Source organism: Pollachius pollachius (assembly GCF_949987615.1).
Source record: "Pollachius pollachius genome assembly, chromosome: 19".
In the NCBI taxonomy this organism is placed as follows: Eukaryota; Metazoa; Chordata; class Actinopteri; order Gadiformes; family Gadidae; genus Pollachius; species Pollachius pollachius.
In genome coordinates, this window is record NC_136952.1 from 6,363,127 (window position 1) to 6,388,791 (window position 25,665).

Below are 25,665 nucleotides of genomic sequence, written 5' to 3' on the forward strand. Positions count from 1 at the left end.
TGGTATGTACACTCCCATTGACATGTGCGCACAGTACACACACGCACATCATATGTATTCATACACGGGCAGATGTAGAACTGCTCCTGCACCCATACAGACCCACACACTTCTGTCGCTATTCACAGACAGACCACATAGCGTCACACATCACTGAATATGTGTTGACTGATTTTATGTAAATTTAGTTCGAGAAAAAGTTAGCTCATATATCACCAAATGGCTGGTCTTCATTGGGTTCCTGTTATTATATAAATGCCTTTGATCCCGACAGTCCTTATCCTTATCAATGTTGTTTTATGTAGGCCTATTCATTTATGTATGTCTTTTTTTATCTACTGTTAAATAAATCTTTGATTTGAACAAAATGCGTGCAGTGATTTTGGTATCTTTCGTTGCAAAACGTGTCATTCAGAGTTATTGAAGCACTCCTATGCCAAAATATGTCTCTTTTTGCGGGGTAAAACATAGAAAGAAATACTGAGATGAAATAATATATCTAACATGTTAAAGGAATGTTTTAGAAAACAGTATTTGATTGATAGCTTTGATATTGACATGGCTTGATGTGCCTTTTCTAGATCTATAATATGAAATATCAAGAGTTAACCAGTAAATAGACAATAACATTTATAGAGAGAGAAAGAGGGAGATAGAGAGAGAGATAAAGAGAGGTCAGACTGCAATCCCATTGCATAACTTAACTTGTAACAGAGCCCAGTGTGTGTGTGTGTGTGTGTGTGTGTGTGTGTGTATGCCTGTCTGTGTGCGTGTGAGAGAGTAATCGTTGGCTTAGAATAATACCATTTGCTGGCCTATAGAATCTAAGCAATAAGAAACCAAAAGTTTACTTACTAGACTTGGTAAAAGCAGGTAGAGTTCGGTGAAAGATAATCATGAAAGCTACTTTATATATTGCCATCATTTCCTTAGAAAACCACTTTATAATCACTACAACACTAGCACGTCCAGGGTTCACAACACTGCACAAATAGTGTTGTGCTGGCAGTGGTAGGCTACTGTGTTGTATTAGTACTGTTGTATTCCCTGGTTAAACTTAGCATTCTGTATGCATCAACCATATTTATATAGAGTGACTAAACATACCTATTATCTCCTACTCCTTCACTAAAGACATCTCTTTCGTGCATTGAGAAATTAATTATTTCTTAAAGAGTGAGACGGTCGTTTGCTGCCCCCTGGCGGTCTGGAGGCATATTGTAACTATGAAATATTGTTAGCGACGTTTAATACGTTTAATTAGTGCCAGTAGGCCTACATCAGAATGCATTATGGGATTTTTTGTTGGCGATACTTCAACATTTTGAGATGCCCCAGTTGAGTTGTATTAATATACAAGCCTTGTAAAACAAATTAATTATCTGATGAAAATCCAGATAATTATATACAAATAAACAAATAACTACTAATAATTGGGTCATTAAGAAATTGTCATTATTTATTAGATTAACTCATTCTTTTGACACTACTTCATACATTATTAAATAAAACAAATAAACACAAATGCATTAAATGGAAAGGAAACATTTGAAATGTAAACTTGTGATTGAATTGTTATATTGATTAAAACCAATCTCAGTTAAATGTTGTCGTTTAACATGAGGACTAAAATGTAGACCATATAAACTTTCGGAAATTCAAAATAGGTTTTGATCACAGTACAGCTATTCAAACCCTAAATTGTAACATTATTTTACTCATAAATAACAAATAGATTGCAGGACGTATTTTCGCTTCTTTGCTGTATTATTAATAAATGGCTTTGGTGCTGCTGATAGCATACCATTACAGTATTAAATAATATTTTAACAGTAGACCATGTTAAACAAAACAGTTACTTCAAGTTTCCAAATGATTACCAAAATATATTAACTTTCAAGTTCAACACAAACAATTGACAAAAGGAGATGGTACTTCTCGTTGCAGCTATATTTAGAATATAGTTGTATTGATTAGTTCTTGACAAAGTTTTTGGATCAATAATTGATATAGTACTCCTTTTTTCACCTTCTCATATGGAATTTTTTGACACATTTCAAGTAAAACTTTTTAAATTCAATCTTCATTAAACAAACTACTGTTCACCAAACAATATGAAACATTTTTCCTCATATACATCTCAGACTCATGTTGAATGCTACATATATACTTCATTCACACAACTAAAGAAAAGGTAATTTTATAGTCCTTCCTGCTCTGGACATCTGTGTCTGGAAAATAAATAAAGTGTAGAGAAACCTGTGTCGCTAAACTGGGCACGAGAAACATGCCAAATCTATTCTAAAGCATACACTTCAAGGCATCCAATCGAAATCTAGTGCAGATCCTAATATTGCTATTAAACAAGCTACAACAAACACATTACAAATTAAATGTCAAACTCTTTTTTGTAGTTTACAGTTTCGGTTGGCTGGTTTCAGATCATGAAATATAAAAACCTTAATCTAAAACATGCTCACTGTGGAGCAATCTTTCACACAGCAGTTGCACCGCAATAAGCTAACGTTATATTATCTATGCTACGTTATTTCTATATAATATAGGAGGTAATAGGATTTTAGGGATTGTCTTAAGAGCCAGACATTGGCTGCATAATACTGGAGTTCAAGCATAGAAAAAAAGAAAGTGATTAGAAATGGAAACTATTCATTTAAGATTTTCCTTTCACATAACTGTAATGGTTTTGCATACCTCTGGGAGATAGTGCTGTCAAAACATTTCTACATGTCAGGTTACAAATCCGAAATTAATTCCTTCCAATAATACCGTAACGGTGATAATACAGGCCTAGTAAGACTGTGCTCACAAGTCATAGCTTTTACTCATACAAAATGGCACCATGAAGATACAAAATGTAAATGCCATATTGTATGTAACTGCCTTCACTTAACCCATCATGGACAAAACAGCAACTTCTATAAATAGGTAAAAACAATAAAAAACTATCAGAAAATGATTAATAAATATATAATCCTTCTAAAACTTCGGCTTATTTTACTCAACTGGAAATGACCAAAGTATACATTTTGATTTCTTACAAACGATCTAAATGCCGGGACTACACAGCACCAAATTAGTTTAAACATTTTTGTATGTGGGCAGATCACTGAGCAGCAGGCAAAGGCACTGGGTTCGATGCCCAATGTCCACACCCAACCTGTTGGCATCCTTAAGCAAGATGCACCCTAACATGTAAATAACCTGTATCTGAGATCCCTGTTAGTTCTTTTGAACAAAATCCCTCGATCATAAACCCAATCATGATAATGCATAGTGCAACGTCTTATGTTGCGAGCAAAGGTTCTGTGTGAGTGCATACCCTGAGTATCCTCTCGTGGTGGATTCCCTGCACGTTTAAATTCTGTTCTAGACACCTTTGTTCAAATGATCATGATATCCTAATAACCAATGAATAATTCCTATTTGACGAATGATCTACGTCTATGGTTTGGGTTGGAGCATCCAACCAGTCTATGTTTTGGGTTGTGCCTCAAGCCTCTCCTAGCAGTGACCTGACGTCCAGTGACCCGACGTCCAGAGACATCTGTGTCCTCAGTGGGCTTTGGCGGCGCCGGCCCGGGACGGGGATCTGTTGGGGGTCTTGGACGGGGACTTGGACGGGCACTTGGACGGGGACTTGGACGGGGACTTGGACGGGGACTTGGACGGGCTGCCGGGGGAGGGGTTGACCTTGATGTGGACGAAGAGGGACGACGGCGACATGCTGGAGCCGTCCAGCTTGCGCAGGCGGACGTGGCGGTAGCCTGTGAGCAGCAGCGGGGAGAAGAGATGCACCGAAAAGGTTGCCACGTCAACGCTGCTGACAAATTCATTGAAAATCACTTTGGAGATCATCAATGTGGCCTGATAACGCGAGGGAATCATCTGATTCTACTGATTTCATGTTACAAATATCTAGATTCTAGCCTCTTTTTTTAGATTCTGAAGATTCTTAAAGATCTGTTCATCAGCGTTCCCCACTTGGTATGCGGACACAGCTACAGCTCTAGGAACAGTAGAAAAACCCTGCGATGGTTGAGGTGCATTTGCATTTGACGCCCCTTGCTATATAGTGGTGGACGAGATTGGTATCACTTCTGTGAACAAGGCAAATGAGATATAGCTTTTTCCATTTTGCATTCTAACTAATACATATAGCGTACATTTGATTAACTATCTTATATTATCCATCGTAACTATACCACACACACACACTCACACCCACACACAGACACCCACCCACACACACACACACACACACACACCTGTGCGTAGGCTGGTGAAAGGGATGGTGAACTGTCCGAGGAAGTCGTTCCTGGAGGTGTAGTCGTGGTCCTCCACCAGGAAGCGCACCAGAGCCAGCTCCGGCACGTGGATGGTGAAGTTAAAGGTGGAGTCCCAGCGCGGGTTGAAGCCTGACAGACCGACAAAGGAGCTCAGGTCATTGGATGAGTTACAAACTCAACCCGCTTCTGGTCCATTAGAATGCATCGAATTCTCAGGCCGATCTATTCTAAGTATGTGAAGCTTCATGTTGAATCTTGTCCACTCAATGCAAACCACATAGTCCCTCTTTAAGGTGAACTGCTATTTTTTTTATTTAAGAACCTACTGCTTAAAATCACTGCAACCTCACCCTTGTTTTCGAGAAATATGCTTATAAGTTGGACTATGGATGTTTTTAGTTCAGGATGTGTGTTTCCCAATCAATTTGGAACAATTGGTCACTGGTCCAACCATTAAGCAGAAACAGTTGATGTTGCCGACCGAGAATTTGCCTCAACACCCATATGAAGCAGTGATCTTTTATTAAAGAACAGAGAGGAGAGTGTGGTGAAAACATACCAAACATCTCCAAAACTTTGAAACATACCAAACATCTCACTTCCCGGAAGTGTCTGTATTTGCTCCACATGCATGATGGACATTTGAAACATTAAATCGTTTTTAGTTATTTTAACAAATGTTCACCGTTGTTGTCCACGCGGTTGGTCTTCTTCTTGTTGACGTCAATGGGCACGCCGTGCATCTCCACCCACACCTGGGGGTCCACGATGGACGTGGGCTTGTCCCACTCGGGCTTAGGCAGCTGCTGGGCTGAAATGATCTGAAATCACATTAACAGAAATGAGTCATATGTGATTACATTGAACCTTAATGAGGACGCCAACCGGTGTCCCAGTGCCTAAACCCACTGCTTGTCTCTGTCTGGAACAAAGACCATGTATCCGGTAGCATTCAAATATTTGGTTGCGAAATCATTTTCAAACATTGGTTTGTTGGTTGTACATATATTTATAACATTCTTAATTTCTGTTAAAACTTATATTGTATTTTATTTGATTCTATTTTAATTATATTGTATTCTACTTTTTGTTAAGCACAGAAAAAACAGGAGTATGTCACACAAACATTTCACTGCATATCCTGTACGTGTATGTGACAAATCAAAACCTTTCAATCTTGAATCTAAAGTTCTAAAACGATAAAACTATTACATTTTGGGAAATTGGTAGCTTTTATATTTTCCTTCGTTTTCTTTTTAAGGACATCGGCTAACGTGAAGTGTGCCCTCCTCTCTGTCTCTGTGTGCTGACGTGAACGGTGTTTACCCGGACGGTGACCAGGGCCGGCTGGTGTCCCGGGCCTCCGCCCACGTTCTCCGGGTTGAAGGTGGTGTCCTTCTGGCACATGAACGGGGGCTTGAGGATGTAGCCGCAGCGGCCGTTGGGCAGGAACCTCCCCCGGTTCAGGTCCATCTGCTCTCCTGGGGTCTGGAAGTTCAGCGCCACTGCACCAAAATACAAACAAGCAGACTCTCACTCAGTATGAACTGTTTCAACTCGACTCCCTCGGTTTCATTTGGTTTCATTTGTTTGGCATCGACCAAATTATCCAAAACTAAAAGCAAAGCACTAATGGTGCATAATGAACCTTTAAAAGCAGCTGAGTCAAACTAATCAGTGGAGGTAAGTGATAAAAAAGTAAATGTGCCTTTTCCTCTTTTAATAGTCAGTTAACTTTTAACTCATTAAGCATTTAATGAAGAGGACATATGGACAAAACACTGTGAACGAGACCTTGGCGACTTCCTCCACAGCAGTTAAGGGCCCGGGGCCTGGCGGACCAAGACGCCAGACGAGCAGAGGGCTCCAGAGGGGCCAATTAAGCTGCTAATCAAATGTTCCACCATGCATCATGCTCTGATCTGTGGCTCAGATGGTTCAGGCTTGAGTTATCGCGTCGTCGTTGCTCACCAATCTGGCACCCTCCGTTCCACATCTCCTGGGGGTTGTAGTTGGAGGACTGCAGCCGCTGACCGGAGGGGTAGATCCGGCTCAGCTGGTGGCTGTTGTGACGCACGAAATGCAGACCTGGAGCGAGGGGGAGAAGCATAAGAGAAGAGGAGGTGAGATGGGTACGTGTCGCGCTCGCAAGTAAAATGGACTGCATTTATACAGCGCTTCTCCAACCAGTGGCCGCTCAAAGCGCTTTACAATATTGCCTCACATTCACACACTGACGGCGTGTCAACCATACAAGGCGACAACCAGCTCATCGGGAGCAGTCAGGGTTAGGTGTTTTGCTCAGGGACATCTCGCCATCGAGACTAAGAGGAGCCGGGGGTCGAACCAACAACCTTTCGGTTACCAGCAAACCCGCTCTACGGGTAGGGAGGGACGTTACGGTAGGGAACGGTGCAGTTGCTACAGTGGCTGGTTCATGCGGGATGAGATTGGAGGGTTAAAGTATCGGTCATTAGCAGGGAGAGTCAGTGAACTGGTAGGTTGGGCACTTGACCTTCAACACTGATGGACACCTGAAGGAATATATAAGTAACTAGCAATTAATATGGATCGGCTTTCACAAAGCCGGACGTCAACGTCAACAGAAGATATTGTACATTTGTTGATTTTGTGGTATAATGCCTGAATAAAGCCCTTAATCTGCTGAACAAAGACCTAATTAACTTACCGCTCATTAACAAAGGCTTAAAGCCTTATTCGTATTGACTAAACATCTAATTAAGATTGCATGCTTATTATCTGTACCTCGGTACCTGTAGGTCTTGAATATCAGAATGCATCATGGGATTTTTTGTCTGCGATTCTCCAAGATATTGAAGGGACTCAAGAGAGTTGTAGTACTGTTACATCAACGTAAATATACCGTGACCTAGGCTTATGAAAGGCTTATGAATTGTGAAATTATTGGTCATTATGGGGAGACCATAACAAAAAAATGAATTCAAGATTAACTTCAAAATGATTTAAATTTAAAAAAATAAACAATCAGTACCAATAACACCATTTTATATACCTGAATCCTACAGGGATGTGTCTTGTCACCAATTCTCTTTTCTATATACACAAATGAGATCACCTGCAAGATCAATGGACTAAAAATATTTAACGCATGTGTTTTCTGAGGAAGCTGAAAGGGTTCGATGTCAGAAAGGACATTTTATTAACGGTTTATCAGACACTGATCGAATCTGTCATCTTCTTCAACATTACATCTTGGTACAGCTTCCTAACAAGCAGATGCAAGGGAAAACTGGCTAGGATAATTAAGCAGGCAAACAAGATAACCAGCATCCAACAAAAACAGCTTTCAGACTCAAGCAGTGGAAAGGAAGACCAATTCCATTCTCCTGGACCCCTCCCACCCCCTCCACGTCTGTTTTGAGCTGCTTCCATCAGGCAGAAGATACAGAGTGCCTCTAGTCAAAAATCCTTCATACCCAAGGCAATACACACACACAACATACTTCTTACAAAAGCACCACATACACACAATTAGAGAACAGACTGCCTTCAATCAAGGACAATTTTCTAATATGGCAACATGTTGGACAAATAATGCTTTTGAACTTGAACTTCAACTTGAACATTCCTACGCTCCTATCCTTCCAAATTGGAGACGTCATTGCGATGTGACATCACAATGTACAAGCCGCCCTAAAGGTCAACACTATGATGTGAAAATCATGAACTCCCTAACGTTTGATCCTATCGTGTCCAATCATAGTTCATCGTCGTCTCCTACCGGTCTCTTTGACGTGCCGCAGGGCGTCACTCTCGGAGAATGACGACATGTCCGTGGCGGGCTTCTTGGCCGCCTGATGGAAGTCTTTGAAGGGAACGCTCCTGGTGTAGACCACGAGGTCCGACAGTTCCGGACTCAGGCTGGACACGGCCTGCTCGGGCACAAAATAACCACAGGGGTGACTAACAAACACAACACAAACAATGCATTTTAAGGTTAACCAAACTCCTCAACTCTGCCTTTATAACTAAGGCTTGAGGTGGTTTCAATCAGGGGATGCAGGGCTGCTGGCTCCCCTGTAAACACCCCTTGAATTCAGTTTCCATCAGTGGACAGGTGCTTACAATTAATCACCAGGTGACGGGGTAACCCTACCAGCCACGAAGCGGTTATGCATGTAATAGCAGGTGTTTAACCACTAGAGGGAGTCCTCCACAATGCAAACCAAGGGTTGTTGGGGTTTGGTTGTCCTTTGAAGGAGTTGTATTTAAACACCACGGATTGTATACACACCTGCCTATCGTCTCTAGCTTGAGTATAGAGGAGAAGATGAGGAGAGGGGGGGAAAAATCGTCCCAACCTAAGACTTAACATGTACCCCTACGTTTTGAGTTTTGTGTGACTGGGACCTTTCGTGGAACGTCTCATATGTAAACAGCAAAAAAGATAAATACACATTCAGTGGCTGGGCAAGGAGTGCCAACGCCCCTCTGTACACACTCATTCCTGTAAGAAGGTCTTGGTCAGTGGTAAAGTGGAAGGAAAAAGTCAGCAACGCTGCACATATTTAGCAAAAGCAACGCTGCGTTTACTGAGCAAATCCAAATTTACCTGAAATGGAATATATTACAATGGAAAGAATATGATGAAATTCCCAAAGCGAGACTATTTTTGAGTCTCAGTATTACAAAAAAAGTATTAATATATATTTTTTTTCATATATTTTTATCAATTTTTTAATCTATTATTGTAAATGTGTCTATTTCAAGATTAAATTGCCCAAAAGCAAGAACATTTTTGAGTCTCAGCATTACATAAAAAGTCTTAAAATCTATATTTTAAAATATAAATTTTTAATCTATTATTGTAAATGTGTATTTCAAGATTTAAATCCCAGTGCCGCCTGCAGTACCCTCAGCCGCCACAGGTCGTAGAACAGCGCTCCAGAGCCAGAGGAGTTCTTTGGTAGCTCACCTTCTTGGCTCCTTTATCCACCTGGCTCCCCTCTTCGTCTGAGCTGAGGTCTGAGGAGCTGGAGGAGCCCTCTGCTATCACCTGCTCCTTCTTCCCCTTCACCAGGATCCTCCCCTTCAGAGCCTGGAGGCACGCACACACACACACACACACATGCACACATGCACACAAATACATGGAAACACACACGCACACACACACACACACACACACGCACACATTCGCAGATGCACACAAACAGACACCGCACACACATACACGCACATACAACCACACACACGACACACACATGTTGACTAGAAACAGTGACACCAACACCACTCGTTTTTGAAGTGCGGCTCATAAACATTTTGGTATGTGACTTTTCTACCTGGGCGATGGTCAGAGCCAATACCCTACTTCAACTCTTGATTGAAGTTTGATCAGTTTATCTTTTCTGATTAACGCACCTGTTCTTTAATAATATCAAGAGTTGAGTGAGATTTCACAACCACAAACTCACACACACACACACACACACACACACACACACACACACACACGCCTGGGCTATGATTGTGGGAGGTCTTAGGATTAGTGGGACAGAGAGCAGCACATGGCAACCGAAACCTGTCCAACACAAACAATAACCCATGAGTCTTGGATATATTCCACCATTAAGATTCCATATAGAAGAAGTTTACAAAGGGTCCAAACAAATGACTGAAGTCTATGAGCCTTCCTCAAGAGGAGCAAATACTCAGACTTCATTACTAGTGGAGCCAGCCTGAATATCGGCTATTACAATAAACATTACAATAGAAAACGTCTTCAATGATTGCATCCATCTTCACCTCACCCTCACAGGCCCGTTGATTAATATTTAATAAGATTCAGCCTGATTATATTTTGACCTCCTAACGCCTTGGTGAATCAAACACGATAACAAGTAAACATTGGAGGAACAATCTGTAGCCCTGACAAACTCTTGCTCAAATCGAAAGAATACGCTTACTAGAAGACTTGGAATCACTGAATTACTCTTAATTTACTCTATACTAACTATGGATATACTACTTAGATATACTACTAGATTTAGGTATACTTTGAGATATACATATACTTAAAGATATAGTTATACTATTAAATATAGCTATACTATTCGATAGACATAAAGTAGAAGTTCTAGATATTCTACAAGATAAACATGCTACAGATATAGATACAGATTTATAATATTAGATACAGGAATACTATTCGATTTAGATATCCTGTACGAATATACTATTAGATACATATAATTATATACAATTAGGTACTATTAGATATGGCTATACCATTTATTTTCCAGAATTCCAAGATATAAGAGACATGGCAACTCAGGACGCATTCGCAGCGGTTACATAGTAAATAATCCAGCTGGTTCCCAGAGCAATAAACAGGAAAGGCTCCATAGTAAGCCTGCTGTCTGAGGCACGTTAACCATGTTACAGGAGTGTCAGGTTGCATCATTCTCGGCCAGGCTTCGGCGCTGGTGCCGGGAGATGCAATACTTCTGACACAGTGTCCCTGAGCCGACCGTACCTCTGGGGATGGCAGCGTGCCGGGATCCATGCCTTCTAGCGGTCTGGTCAGCAGCTTCTTCCCCAGGACGGAGCGCAGGTGTCGGGCCATGACGACCTGCTGCTCCACGGTGCAGTGGTTCTCCAGGGACAGGATCAGAGGATAGGGGGAGGTCTGTGGGAGGTACATAGTGGAGGGGGGGGTTTGGTTGTTGTTGTGGTCCAACGCTCCTCTGTGTAACCTTTTGCTGCACTTTGTGCCTTGATCAAATGTCTGTGAGTTCATAAATATCGACCCAGTTTTTCTTCATTGTACCTCTACATCAGTACTACGTAATTGTTCTGAGGTAATCTTGTTGTAGGGTGTTAGTGTAAGTCTGCGACTAGAGACTAGAATCTAGAGACTAGAAACCAGAGACTAGAAGCTACAGGCTAGGGCATGGAGGCTAGAGACTAGAGACTAGAGACTAGAGGCTACAGGTTAGGGCATGGAGGCTAGAGGCTAGAGACTATAGACAAGAGGTGATGGACTAGAGACTAGAGACAATACACTTTAGACTAGAGGCTAGAGACTAAAGACTACTGACTAGAGAATATGGACTGGAGACTAGAAACTAGAGGGGTTGGGATTAGGGTTAGGGTTAAGGCTAGGTCTCACCTTAAAGGCGTACTCGTTGATGGTCTCGATGACCTCCAGGAAGGACACCTTGGAGGTGAGCGTGTGTCCGTGATATATGACCGGTTCTCCTCCGTCTCCGTCCCAGCAGTCCAGCTCCACGCAGCGGCAGCCATGGATCAGAGCTCTGGAGGACAAACCAGCAGACGATGTCAAAACTCAGAGGCTACACCTCAACACATCGGGGAATGATCAGGGAAGGGGATAAGGGGAATAGTTTCGTTCAGCTTTTATATAACTGTAGCAACGCCTATTAACTACTAACAAGTTAGTAGTTATTAGACGTCAATATATTAAGAGTTATTATATTATTAAGAGTTAATAACAATTTTGTGGAACCTGTTAACTAAATAAAGTGAATGTTAAAAAAAATTCAGCTACAGCATCATATTGTGAAGCAGTCACAGACTGCAACTCTGGAAATGTCCTAATTGAACCCATAAGGTAAGTCCTTCTGCATGGCCTTCCACAGTCTAAAAAGATGTTGCAGTCTTCCTGAAGCAACTTCTGATGTCATTCTGGAACCGTTCGAAGCATTGAGAAACAGAAGCCAGGAGGCAGGCGGGCACCTGATGTAGGGCTCGGTGCTGCTCTCCCCGGTCAGCTGGTCCTTGCTGAGGTAGGTGTTGTGGGAGGACGAGATGAAGTAGTGGGCCAGCGGGTGGCTCATGTCCTGGTAGACCACGTTGTGCTGGGGGTCCAGGAGGCAGTTCTCCTTGGACAGCATGTACATGGTGAAGCCGTTGGGGGTCATCAGCTGGTTCTTCTGGGCTGCACTGGGCCAAAGAGGAGGATCCATTCATCCTTCAAGTCATAAAGTACTGAGAAAAAACGTTTGCTACTGAATGCTTCAGAAATTAAGTCGATGGATCATTCAAATGAATGCTTGTTGTTGTTTTGTCGGCATGCAAAGCAAATTGAACACGTTACTCTTGACTCTGGTGACTTTTACATTTACATTTACATTTTGTGCATTTAACAGACGCTTTTATGCAAAGCGATTACATTCATAAATCGGACATTTACGACTTTACGAATATTCAGGCACCGTTGCCCGACGGCCCGTTCTCGTACCCCACTCGTTGAGCTCGTAGGTGAGGATGAGGCTCTGGGCGTGCACCAGCGAGCTGTCCTCTCCCTGGTCCTGCAGGAAGTCCCTCAGGTCCACGGTGGACAGGACGCAGCCGTTGGCCGAGTAGCGCGTGAACACGGCGTCCAGGTCGGGCCGCCGCAGAAGCTCCCGGCAGAACTCCTCGATCTCCCCATGGTCCAGCCGGCCGTCGGCCGAGCGGTCGCACTTCTGTTAGGGAAGGGAGATAGACTCAGATACAGCGCTGAAGAGAAAACATCCAGGTCCGTAAGGAAATGGAGGGGTGGGGTGGGAAAGACTCAGATACAGCGCTAAAGACGTCTTGGTCTGTTAGGGAAGGGAGGGGTCCGATAGACTCAGATACAGTGCTGAAGAATTAACTTCTTGGTCTGTTTGGGTTGAGTTGGGTCAGATAGACTCAGATACAGTGCTGAAGAATTAACTTCTTGGTCTGTTTGGGTTGAGTTGGGTCAGATAGACTCAGCTGAAGATGTCTTGGTCCGTCTTGGTATGTCTTAGGGAACTGAGGGGTCGGATAGACTCTAATAGAGTAAAATAAGAAACCCCAATATGTTCAAATATTGACCGAAACCCCAAAACGTTTGCCTGCTCAAAGAAGGCCCAAACGTTAACATACCGAAGGAAACACTAAAAGAAATTGACATGCTGGAAGAAAAAAAGAAAAAAAAAAACTTTGACACACTGAAAGAATCAACCAAAACCTTTATACACTGAAAGAAATCACCAAAAATGAGGATCTGGAACTTTCGGTGACCTTCTGCACTAGTGACCGCTGAGCAAAAAAAAAAAATTGCTGAATGTACAGAATGGTGCATGGTGGTTAGTGGGGTGCGTACACAACAATAACCACACATTCCTTTAAGAGATTTGAAATGACTCTCTAAACATAGGACGGGAAAAAGAAGACATAGGATTGACCATGACACCATGAATTTCCTGGATTCAACATGTAACCAGTGAATCACTGTATCTCGATTCCATTTTGTTCCGAACTTCCTTAAAGTTCCTCAACACGATTAAACAATTCACTCAAATCGAAACTATTACAACTATAGGCAGGTGGGAGGGAGAGAGCTAATATGAGGAAGCTAATAAGTAACGTGAGTTGTGTTAGATTGAAACTCAAAAGAGCTTTCAGTTTCAGTCTGGCATCATAAGTGTCCTGTCATACTGGAAAGATAATTATTGTGATTAAAAAGACCAGCCCAGGATAGCTTATGTCTTCAGGACTTTGAGTGCACTGTTATCCCAAAAAACATCGAGCTCCATTATCAATCTTTTCATTCAATCAAAAGGTACAAATTCAATCAAAATGTTGTTCTCATGAATGGACTGACTTTTTGTAAAAGCTTTTTGTTTGTTTGAAAAGTCTAAACCCACAAGCCATAGTACAAAAATAAAGGACAAAACAATCATAAAAAAAAGAATAATTTCATTATAAAATGTCCAACATTTTTTAAATAATCCACTACAATTGCATTGCGCATTTGTGTTTCTTCACCTTCGCACTTGATCGCTTAAACGAGCAGGATGGGCTTAGGGTAGGGTCCTGTTAGCGCACATGTTATCGTCATGTTGTGTGGATCGTTAGCCTGCGCGGCGCGGCGCGTGGCGTGCTAGCCTTACCTGGAAGAGGGAGAGCGCGTACTGCTCGCTCAGCTCAATGTTGATCATCTGCAGCAGCATCTTCACCTCCGCGTAGCTCATCTTGTCGTCATGGTTCTGGTCGGCGCGCCTCAGGAAGGCATAGATCCAGGTGGGAGGAGGAGTTAGGGAAGACGCATGAAAGCCCCCGATTGGTCTATCGTCCACCTATCTATTCGTCGGTCCATATCTATCTTACTCTCATCTTTCATCTTATCACAAAATACCCATCTATCTGTCTCTATATATCCATCATCTATACTTTCTCGGTTTCTCTGGTCTGTCTTTCTATTTATCTATCTATGTATGGCTGTTGATCTGCATGTACTTGGTGATGTACAATGTATCTAACAATATCCAACAATAATACCACAGATGATACAACCTCATTTACTTTATTACTAGTTAATTCATCATGCTTTGTATGTTTTTCTTGCACCTAGGTAGTGCACTCTCTCTTATTGATAGGGGTTAGCTTAGAGTTGGCATTTGTACACAACGGTATATACAAGCTGGGGTACTGTCAAATAACTAGGCTCGAAGTTCACCATCACCATATACAACCCTTTTGGTTCGTGTTTCTCTGATCCTGTAATGTCTGTGTCTACAAACCTTTAAGAGAGGTATTCTCATAGCGAGCGTGTCTCTTGAGTGAGCACAGTATCGAGCGCCCCTATCCCATGACCACCAGCAGAAAAAGGATATTGGTCCAGCTTCTCCTTCTGGGTCATGTTTTCCACCCTCTCTTGCAGGGTGCGGATGCCGCGGGCCCAACGCTGGGCCTCCGCTGGGGTGTGGCTCAGCAGGTCCAGGCTCTTCCTGGAGCCCTTGAACACCACCGTGAGGCACCGGGCCTCCGGGACCGAGCCCGCCATGCGGCGCAGGGTCTCAGACTGGCAGCCCTCACGCACACACTCCACCTCCATGATGGAGACTGGTAGAAGCAGGGGGGAGAGAGAGAGGAGAGAATGGAGGTAGGAACGGAGAGAGGAGGGAGGGAGAGAGGAAGAGGAGTAACAGAGGGAGGGTGGGAGGGAGGAGACAAAGGGATAGAGGGGGGAATGGAGGGAAGAATGGAGGGGGTTAGGGAGAGAGGGAGGGAGGGAGGGAGGGAGAGAGGGAGGGAGGGATAGAGAGAGAAGGAGGGAGGGAGGGAGGGAGGGAGGGAGGGAGAGAGGAGGGACAAAGGAGAGATAGAGGGGGTAACGGAGCAAAGAACGGAGAGAGAGAAGGAGAGGGAGGAATGGAGGGAAGAACAGAAAGACGGAGGGCGGGAGGGAGGAGGGAGAGAGGAAGGGAGGGAGGGAGAGGAGGGAGGGAGGGAGGGAGGGAAGGAGGGAGGGAGGGAGGAAGGGAGGGAGGGAGGGAGAGAGAGAGGAGGGAGGGAGGGAGGGAGGGAGGGAGGGAGGGAGGGAGGGAGGGAGAGAGGAGGGAGGGAGGGAGGGAGAGATGGAGGGAGGAACAGAGGGAGGGAGAGAGGAGGAGGGAGGGAGGGAAGGAGAGAGGGAGGCAGGGAGGGATATGAGGGGAGGGAGGGGGGAGAGAGGGAGAGGGAGGGAGAGAATAGATACAGAGGTAGAGACAAAGGCAGAGAGAAAGTTGTTGTGAGAAAAGCATCAACACTGGAAGACAGATCATAGTGTAGTAAGGTTAAATCACACATTTACAAGGGTATATCATTTTTAGCAACATGTGTTGAGGGAACAGTGATCTTCAATCTGAATTAGTCATTCTGTGACTAATTCAGTCACAGAATGTGTCTTCTGTGTTGAGCTTACTTTTACAGTTATTCACACCCTCATTACAATCCTAGCTACATTTCCTGACCACACACACGAATGTACACAGCATACAAAACAGACCGCGAACACCTAATGTATCACACTGTCGGTGAGGCCTTGGGGTCGGGAAAGTGTTTGTGTGATGGAATAGGAGGTTTTCAAAACCACCGTTCTGGCTTCCTGTCTAGTAAGCCACAGAAACAGAAAAGCCAATAGAAAACCGTGTGTGTGCGTCTGTCTGTCTGTCTGTCTGTCTGTGTGTGTGTGTGTGTGTGTGTGTGTGTGTGTGTGTGTGTGCCTACATGCGTGTGTGGGTGGGTTGGTGGGTGTGTGTTTGTGTGTGCGAGCTAGTGCTTTTATAAAAAACGTTTAGAAAAAAGTTCCCCAACAATACACGTGAACTGTTCCAAGAGATGAGTCAAAAGCAGAGGACACTTTCCCCCAAGGGGAAGAATAAAGTATTCATTATATTCTACTTCATTCTATTATATTCCATTGTGACTAATCTACTTCAAAATGACAACATTAATGGGTAGATTTTCCGTGGATGTTTTTCAAAAGAGTTTCTAATGCTGTAGATCTTGAGTCTCACAGATTTTAACTGACACTCACACACACACACACACACACACACACACACACACACACACTCACACACACACACACACACACACACACACACACACACACACACACACACACACACACACATAGACATAGACATAGACTTTGGCACTTCAGAAGGAGCTCTGGCTGTGCGGCAGATGAAAGGTCCGGTACGAGTGTGTCAGGGAGGGACCCCTGGTGGAGCCGTATGGTAACTATGTGGCACCAGACCACAGGCTCCTGGGCTGGGTCCCATCCCAACAACATGTCCTGTAATCTGGAGCCTGTTTGATCTGCAGCGAGGGCGGCCAACCCAAAATAGAAGCACGCTATAATCAGGGCACTTGGTATGACCCTCAGGTGGCACATGTGTGTGTGTATGTGTGTGTGTGTGTGTGTGTGCGTGTGTTTGTGCTTGTCCGTGTGTGTGTGTGTGTGTGTGTGTGTGTGTGTGTGCGTGCGTGTGTGTGTGTGTGTGTGTGCCTGTTTGTGTGTGTGTGTGTGTGTCTGCGTGCGTGCGTGCGTGCGTGTGTGTGTGTGACTGTGTGTGTGTGTGTGTGTCTTTGTGTGTCTGTGTGTGCAGTCATGCTAAGTACCACTTATGGGTGAACCAAAATAGGTGATTCATTGATGGGCCACCAAGGTTTTCTGGCTTCAAAAAATGTCCACGAAAAAGCAAAAGCCTTAACACAAAGGCATTGCATTTGAAGTCTGCTCACAAGTTCAAGAGAAGAGGCCATGAATAGAGGCATGAGAAGAGGCCACGAGGAGGGGCCATGAGAAGAGGCCATGAATAGAGGCATGAGAAGAGGCCACGAGGAGGGGCCATGAGAAGAGGCCATGAATAGAGGCATGAGAAGAGGCCACGAGGAGTGGCCATGAGAAGAGGCCACGAGGAGGGGCCATGAGAAGAGGCCACGAGGAGGGGCCACGAGGAGGGGCCATGAGAAGAGGCCACGAGGAGGGGCCACGAGGAGGGGCCATGAGAAGGGGCCAGTAGAAGAGGGCAAGAGGAGAGGTATTTAATTTCCGGAGAAAATGTGTTTTGCATGGATTCTAGTGTTCAGTGAATCAGTGTTCACCCTACGACTCCAGATGTTCTTTCAGAACCCCCTCTCCCTATTCACTTCACACTCGACGGCTTACGGACTACTGAACATGGGCACACAAACACAGATGCGCACACAATTGAACTATTTGTCACTGACTTCCATGTGTCACTGACTCCCATGGCATTCTTTCCCATGGTGTGTGCTTGTGTCCCACAAAACATATTAATATGCATGTGTGTGTATGTGTGTGTGTTTGTGTGTGTATGCATGTGTGCACGTAGGTGCGTGCCTGCTTGTGTGTGTATGTGTGTGTGTGTGTGTTTGTGTGCGTGCGTGCGTGCGCGTGCCTGCTTGTGTGTGTATGTGTGTGTCTGTGTTTGTGTGCGTGCGTGTGTTTCAACCAGCCATACACAGATGCAGCCACACAGCGTGGCACCACTCACAGGACTGCTGCTCTTTGGCCCGGCTGGAGGTCTTGTGGGACTGACACCAGACGGTCACTCCGTCGTCCAGCAGCCGAAGCATGCGTCGCTTCTGCCAGCGGGGGGAGCGGACCTGTGCGGCGGAGAACATCCCAGTCAGAGCCACGACCACGACCGCAACCGTCCCACAAAGAGCTTTGTATCGCCGGATCGGTTGGACCATAGCCTCTATGAACAGAATTCATACGCAAAGATCTGTTTATGGAGATTACGTGCAAATCTTTAGGCAACGGAACATTTTGGTGTCTGATTTTTTTGCATCAGAAGCGCTCTGGTTTCTGCCTGGTGGTACGATTTGTACGGACCAATCACGTTTGAGCGGGCGTTGGTCACATGATGGTAAACAGTCCGAGTGGAGAGCAACAATCTCGGAACCTATTGGCCATCATCTTTCGACGGTGAGGTTTACGATGTGCGTTGATTACGACGAAAGGGGAACAGCAGATCATCTACATTAAAAGGCCCAGAAGTTCATCATAGCCACACAAGGGAGTTTTGGTTGTGTAATAATAGGATATAACTAGTATGATTCCTAGTTTTTCCATATCATTTCACAACCAACACGCAACACAATCACTCATTTGGTATTGACTTTGCAGTAACATCATTCTCATGAGATCCCTATGTAGAACTAAAAGAGTAGATCTATGCCACTATATAGAACTAGGAGTGTAGATCTATGTCTCTTTGTAGAACTAGGAGTGTAGATCTATGTCTCTATGTACAACTAGGAGTGTAGATCTATGTCTCTATGTAGAACTAGGAGTGTAGATCTATGTCTCTATGTAGAACTAGGAGGGAGATCAATGTCTCTTTGTAGAATTATAAGTGTAGATCTATGTATCTATGGGGAGCTAGGAGATAGGGGTAGTTATGATAATAATGATAATGAAATACCTTCACCATGCTAGAGCCCTCCAACATAAACTTCACATCTTCGTCGTCTTGCACTCCTATGAGAGAGAGAGAGAGAGAGAGAGAGAGAGAGAAGGAGAGAGAGAGAGAGAGGAGAGAGGGATAGCGAGAGAGAGAGAGAGAGAGAAGGAGAGAGGGAGAGAGAGAGAGAGCGAGAGAGAGAGAGAGAGAGAGAGAGATGGAGAGAGAACAAAGCAAGACAAAGTGTTGTTGTTTTTTTTATGTCACTTATTAACTTACTCATAACTAACAAAAAGCTAATAAGTAACCAATAAAACAACAACTAACTATGAACGTTATACATTGAAAGCATTTTACTTTCCTTGAGAGGAGAGGAAGAGAGCGGCGATGAGAAAGTAGGAGAGAGGAGAGGAGGAGAGGAGCTGAGACGGGACGGGTGAGGAGAGAAGGAGAGGGTGGGGCAGCAGCAAGTCAAATTAGAGGTTGATGTAAATCCATCTGCTGGGCTGGTTCGTATAGGAACACTGTAATTCAGACGTGTTGGTCTTCAAGAACATGATGTAGAAATAGATGGAACATGATGGGAATGCAGGAATAGAAAGAGCATGTTTGAGGAGCAAGGGAGGGCCAGCCCTTCCTGTGGTGGAGGGGAGGACAGATTAGGCTCCATACCAATCAGCTAAATGATGTTGTTTAGTGGGTAAAGCCTCGGGATCTGTATCGCATTTCGCTGCAAAATTAATACATTGAAAGGGAAAAGCAAAGGCTGCTGACTGTAAACAAGTCTATACTGGACAATGTTTTGCTCTGAAGTATAGAGATGCTCCTCCAACACAAAAAATCATAATGGATTATGTTCAACACTTAAAGCAATTTTTTTGGTGTGAAATTGTATCGAACTTACATATAGCCCACCAAGGAGATACACCAAGGAACCCCCGCCCCACAGATTAAGAAGCACTTCACTTTTTAAATTAGTTGAATGTGCTGAGTTTAGTGTTATCTTTATTTCTTTTCCCTGCAGCAGGCTTTCGTTTCTATAGTGAAAGCTCAGTGCCTGGCTTTGTGTTTTGGCTCAAAGCAGAAACTAATATTGACACAAGCGATTTGTCTTGACTCTTGAGTGTGTGGACGTGCGTAAATGTTGCAAGGTGTTAGTCCAATTCCTGATAAATGATGTCAACAAATCACATAATGGTGTAACGTACAGCAATTAGCTCTGTGTGTCTGATCGCACATTCCCAAGGAGATCAGGTTATAGGTTTCTCCAAAGGATTGAAGAGCCTAATCATAACAATTGTTGTTGTTTGAAATAGACAAAACTATGAATGTATGGAGCTTTCGGAAAGAGAATAAAACCCACAGGTCAACCATTGCTCATACTCATGAATATTTAATTGAAGAACTGTATTTTGATGATGTGCAAATAGTTCAACACTTAAATTTCTAGCTTTTAAGTCAACACAAAGTGTTCAGTAGGTGAGCAGGACTTGCACTACCGTTGATTTCTGTTCACCAAATATTGCAATGTATGAAGTCTGGCTCCACCCTACACAAATAACTCTTTGATAACTTTTAGTTTAAGGTTCCCAACAACAACGTAATGGTCCACGTACAAGGAATGAACAGAAAATGACATATGCCTCCCTCTCTGATTTCCTTTAATCATGTGATAACACTATGACCGCATGAGGTCATCATCATCATCATCATCATCATCATCATTATCTTTACCAAATAAGTTGCATAGGAGGATGTGTCGATGCACCCTGGCTCATGGAACCCTTGGCTCATGAGATGGGTTAAATATTGCAGTAGTATTGCTATTGAGGCATCATACACCTAATAGGTTGTACACGATGTGTGCTACTTAACAGTAAAGTTGTGATAAAGTCCTCATGAAATGTGGAATGTGGAATGAAAGCTGTTCTTGGTTGTATGATCTTGGTTGGTTCCTCAAGGAAGGACAAACAAGAAATGAAAGCTAGGAATTTCCAAAAAAAATATTTGTTTGCAAGGCACTACCACAGTACAGTTTCAGGCTCTTTTGTTCGACACATTCTCATCAGTCTGTGTGTACAGCCTTCATGTGAACCTTAAACAAAGCCTTCATCTATACATGGACGACTTACTAAAACCAGATCCAAATCTTCACTGGTACCACAAGCCTTATATCACAAATTTGTGTCCCTCCTCCTGGTGTCTTGGCAATTCCTTAATGCGATATTGCGTTAAGGATTACAAGCAAAGAAACACAATAGTTGTAGAATATACCTATTTAGAGTATGATTAAACCAAGGGATCACGCACTGCCCTGGCCTGACCCCGGCTTACCTGGAACCCAGCAGCAGAAACTGCTCTCGTACATCATCTCTCCTCTCTCTTATAACCTGGTACCAGGCACAGGGATTTGTGTTCCTTGTTGCCCATGCTGTCATAAGCATCTGTTGAAATGTCACCCTGTCACTCTGTCCCACTTGGCAGCAAAGTCTGTTGTCGGAAATGTCGGTCTTCAATATTTTGGTCAAAACAATCTGATCTTATCTTCGTCAGAAACGTTGGCCGAGAGTGGAATGTGCCACATCCATTAAGGTTGTGTGAGTGTTTTAACACTGAGCTATTCTGAGTGTGTGTGTGTGTGTGTGTGTGTGATTGTGTGTGCGCGTGCGTGTTTGTCTTCAGTGTTTGTTCAGTTGTCAGTGCATAACAAACAAACATAATCTAGGGCTAAAAAGAGGTTGAATCAATTAATAAATCCTCTGTGCCTCTTACACACATTGCGCTAAAGCTGTTGTTGGTGGAACAGGAACGCACGGTTAACACAAGAGACTGACTGTTCGCTAGAAACAGCTTGGTCACTCCTAAAACAACAAAGTTCTGCTACTTGGAGCAAGTATACACCCCCAAACACCCCTAGAACAACAACATATTCAGGCAAATTTTATATAGTGATTTGTAAGCCCATGCCACATGTAAATCTCTGCTATGCACCTTTCTTACAGGGAAATCGTTATTCAAAGCTACAGCTTGATGTGTGTTCTTGGACTAGATTTGGAACAAATGGCTTTCCCCTTTAGTTGGCATATGTACGCACACAGCACAATGTGTTTCAGGCAAGTGCAGACATGGATGTCCACTAGGGGTTTGAGCCCCTGCCCTTTGATCTTCTTGAGCAAAAGTTTCCTTTTCCTGCCGTTTCCAATATTTAAGGAATGATTCACAGACAGCTGTTGGTCTATATATCTGCTGCCTTTCAATGGGGAAAGAGGGGCCCGACAAAACTCCAGTCACAAACAATCAACCTCCATTTGACTCTGGGGCACAAGTCTACTCATCCTGAATGACATTCTACTAGCAAGCTTTCAGGTAACATTCATATAAAATGTGGGTTCAGTAGACTTCTTCGACTGAAGATCACAAGTGCAGTTCCAGTCTGCACTAGTCCGTATGAATTGGCTAGGGTACCTTATGAATTGGAACAAGCTTTACTTTGTTGCATTCAATGAGTGAAATGGCTACCCTGCCCCGTCAAAAACTATGAACTGGTGATAAAGAAACATTATTGCTATTGTTCAGAATCAAATGGCAAACTTTTTCTTAATGTCCTATTCATATATCCTGATCCTATGCTATTAATAGCCAGCTCTATTTTATGTTTTTTTGTGTGCCTTTTGGTGATATCTCCAGGATGGCTCGCCGAGGAGGGAGAAGAGAAGAAGCAGTCATTAAGCAACAGGAATTTGTATCCAGTACGCAGACAATCAATTATTCAAAGGCCTAATACTGAAGGCAACCTTAAGATAATTATTAGACGAAAAGCGGATGGCTAAACCATTAATACAAATGTTATTATACTGAACACAGCGATTGCACTGAAAGTAACGTTCTAGAAATGTTGACTGGTGCAAAACACTAACGGCCATGATTATCAAAATAATTGAGGTTTCCAGAGATTGAGCCCTTAACCCTTTTGAAATCAATGCGCATCCCTGATGTTTTCACTGCATCCCCTATTAAACACATTGATATCTACACTCTTCCTCCATATGTCGTCCAATATAAAGCGGTGCAATCCACCACTTGAGTCTATTCAAGAGTTCATCGTTCCAACTTGAATGACCACAAGGAAAACACTTGGGAAACACTAACAGCAAAACAAGTTTTCCCCCTGCAAAGCAGACAAAAATTGCGTCTGGAGCATGCTGGATACTGTACATTTGAGGGAACTCCATCACTGTCCTGACTCCGTACCCAAAGCCGTCCTAACCACCATGGACTCACGCGTGGTTCTTCACAGTCTCTTCCTTTCTCGCAAATCGGCCTCAAAAATCATTTAAAAAAACAACAACAAAAGTGTTTGTTTTTCTGAACCACAGTGGAATGCTACAGCCCTGAGGATATTGCGTCTGCCAAAGCTAACTTGCTGTTCAATTAGTGCTACTCATACAATGAACATAAAATAAACCATGTATCAACAGAGATTTTCAGTAACATGTTAGCTATGAATAATAAAATAAAAGGAAATAATTATTAATTGACATGACACTGACTCGAGAGTATATTCAGTCACAACGTCTTCCCATAGTAGAACAGACAAATCAAGTATGATAGAAGCACCAGATTCAATGCCAGAATTAGGCTAATATTTTTCACAAACCATGCTAAATGGACAAATATTTGCCTCCAAAAAAAGAGGTATGGAAATATGGAACTGACTATGAAGTATTACTATTAGTAGTAGTTGTAGTGTAAGTGGTAGTAGTAGTAGTAGTAGTAGTAGTAGTAGTAGTAGTAGTAGTAGTAGTAGTAGAAGAAGCAGTAGTTGAATTTTGATTTGATTTAGATTTGATTTATGGAGGACATTAGTTGAATGCTGAGAATATATACATATAAGATATATTTAACATACTCTATCATATTATATCATATTCATGGCCTGGGAAATATTCTTTGTACAGCCAAATGTTGGTTGTAGCAACTGTTTACAGAGGAAAAGTAAACACACACACACACACACACACATACACACTCACACACAAACACACACTCTCTCTCTCTCTCTCTCTGAGCCAAACTCTCCGACTCATCAACAACAACTTCATCATAATTTTTATAATAATTATAATAATTATTAGAATAATATGTATGATATAATAATATAATAACATCACATAATAAGTATTATAATTGTATAATTATAATTTTAAAAAAATTATAATAATATCAATAATAGGATGGTCATTATCATCATCATGCTCATTGAATTTGGTATTGAATTTGGATTTCCTTTAAAGGATCGTTTGAAAACAAAGACAATCAGGGAGCTGGGCTGATAACGGTCCTGCTGACTGGCCGGCTCAGTAGAGGTAGCAGCATGCTTCCCATTCACTATCTCCTCAACTCATCCAGTCAAAGCAGACAGACTCAGCGCTGCATTCACATTACCGTCCCAATGCAACTCACCGAGATTTCGCAAAGGGTCGATAGACTTCGATTCGGAGGTCCCGGCTCCGTTCTTCTTGGTAGCCGCTTTGCTGCCGCTGCCCAACATCGTGCAGAGAGCCGCGATGGTTTGATCAAACCACAGTGCTCGTGTGTCACAGTAGTCGTAGTTACGGTACTACAGTGAGGTTGCAGAATCACTAGAAACGCGACGTGAGTGGTCTAGATCCTCCGCGCGGGCTCCGAGGCGTCTCGTGAGTTCAGCAAAGACAGCCCAGTCCTCTTGGCCGATGACGTCACCAAAGGGGCTGGTCGCTGCAACCGAGTGCACTAGGGCGTGACTAAATAACCCGATTATGACTCTTCATCTCTATACATCACCAGTGCGCTTCGGCTGAGACACCCTTGCACGACCCAGTAGGATATAACCAGTGCGTGATGTTTATATGTGATGTGTATGGAGGCCACTGTGTATGATGTTTATGCGGAGCATCAGGCATCGAGTTGTAATACATCAGTAGGTCAGGGCAACCAAACCAGCCACAGGAGCCAATGATGGCGCAGCACATTACTGTATCATATGCCGGGAAAATCAGAAGACGTTCTTCCTCTGGAAGAGCGCCCTCTAGCTGATACCTATGTATTACTGGTCTGGTCGTCTTATTAAAAAATATTACATTTGTTTATTATTTATTATTATTTATTATTTGTATGCAAGAGGTGTGTGTGTGTGTGTGTGTGTGTGTGTGTGTGTGTGTGTGTGTGTGTGTTTTTGTCTGTGTGTGTATGTCTGCGTGTGTGTGTGTGTGTTTGTCTGTGTGTGTGTCTGTGTGTGTGTGTGTGTGTGTGTGTGTCTGTGTGTGTGGGTGTGTGTGTGTGTGTGTGTGTGCGTGCCTGTATGCGTTCGTGTGCGTGCCTGCGTGCATACCTGCTTGCATGCGTATGTGTGAGTTAACGGAGTTGCACCATTTATTTTGGCGCCCCATGGTGGCTGTGGGTGTAGCCGCATCTTTTGTGTACAGTGGGGCTGCGCATGCGTGCTACAAATTGAGTTTCACTATTTACCAGATTAAGAATAACCATCTGAGTCATGTCTTCATTGACCAGTTAGTTATTCATATATAGGCTACATATGAACTTATGTATGTATGTTTGTGTATATAAGTATGTATAATTTTGATTGAATTTAA

At 43.2% G+C, this 25,665-nt stretch overlaps 1 protein-coding gene across 1 annotated transcript; it reads right to left on the reverse strand.

Moving 5' to 3' along the window:
- Positions 1-1,551: 1,551 nt before the first annotated feature.
- Positions 1,552-24,704, reverse strand: LOC307090109 (1-phosphatidylinositol 4,5-bisphosphate phosphodiesterase delta-3-A-like). The gene is made up of 16 exons (XM_079756652.1): positions 24,497-24,704; positions 19,055-19,110; positions 18,119-18,230; positions 14,942-15,170; positions 14,219-14,348; positions 12,556-12,781; positions 12,051-12,252; positions 11,464-11,608; positions 10,828-10,980; positions 9,265-9,387; positions 8,071-8,221; positions 6,279-6,395; positions 5,634-5,812; positions 4,993-5,128; positions 4,287-4,436; positions 1,552-3,785 (listed from the first exon to the last, which is right to left on the reverse strand). Exons 1-16 carry the CDS (start codon positions 24,582-24,584, stop codon positions 3,574-3,576), a joined length of 2,409 nt encoding a protein of 802 aa, XP_079612778.1. The 5' UTR covers positions 24,585-24,704; the 3' UTR covers positions 1,552-3,573.
- Between the last annotated feature and the right edge of the window lie 961 nt (positions 24,705-25,665).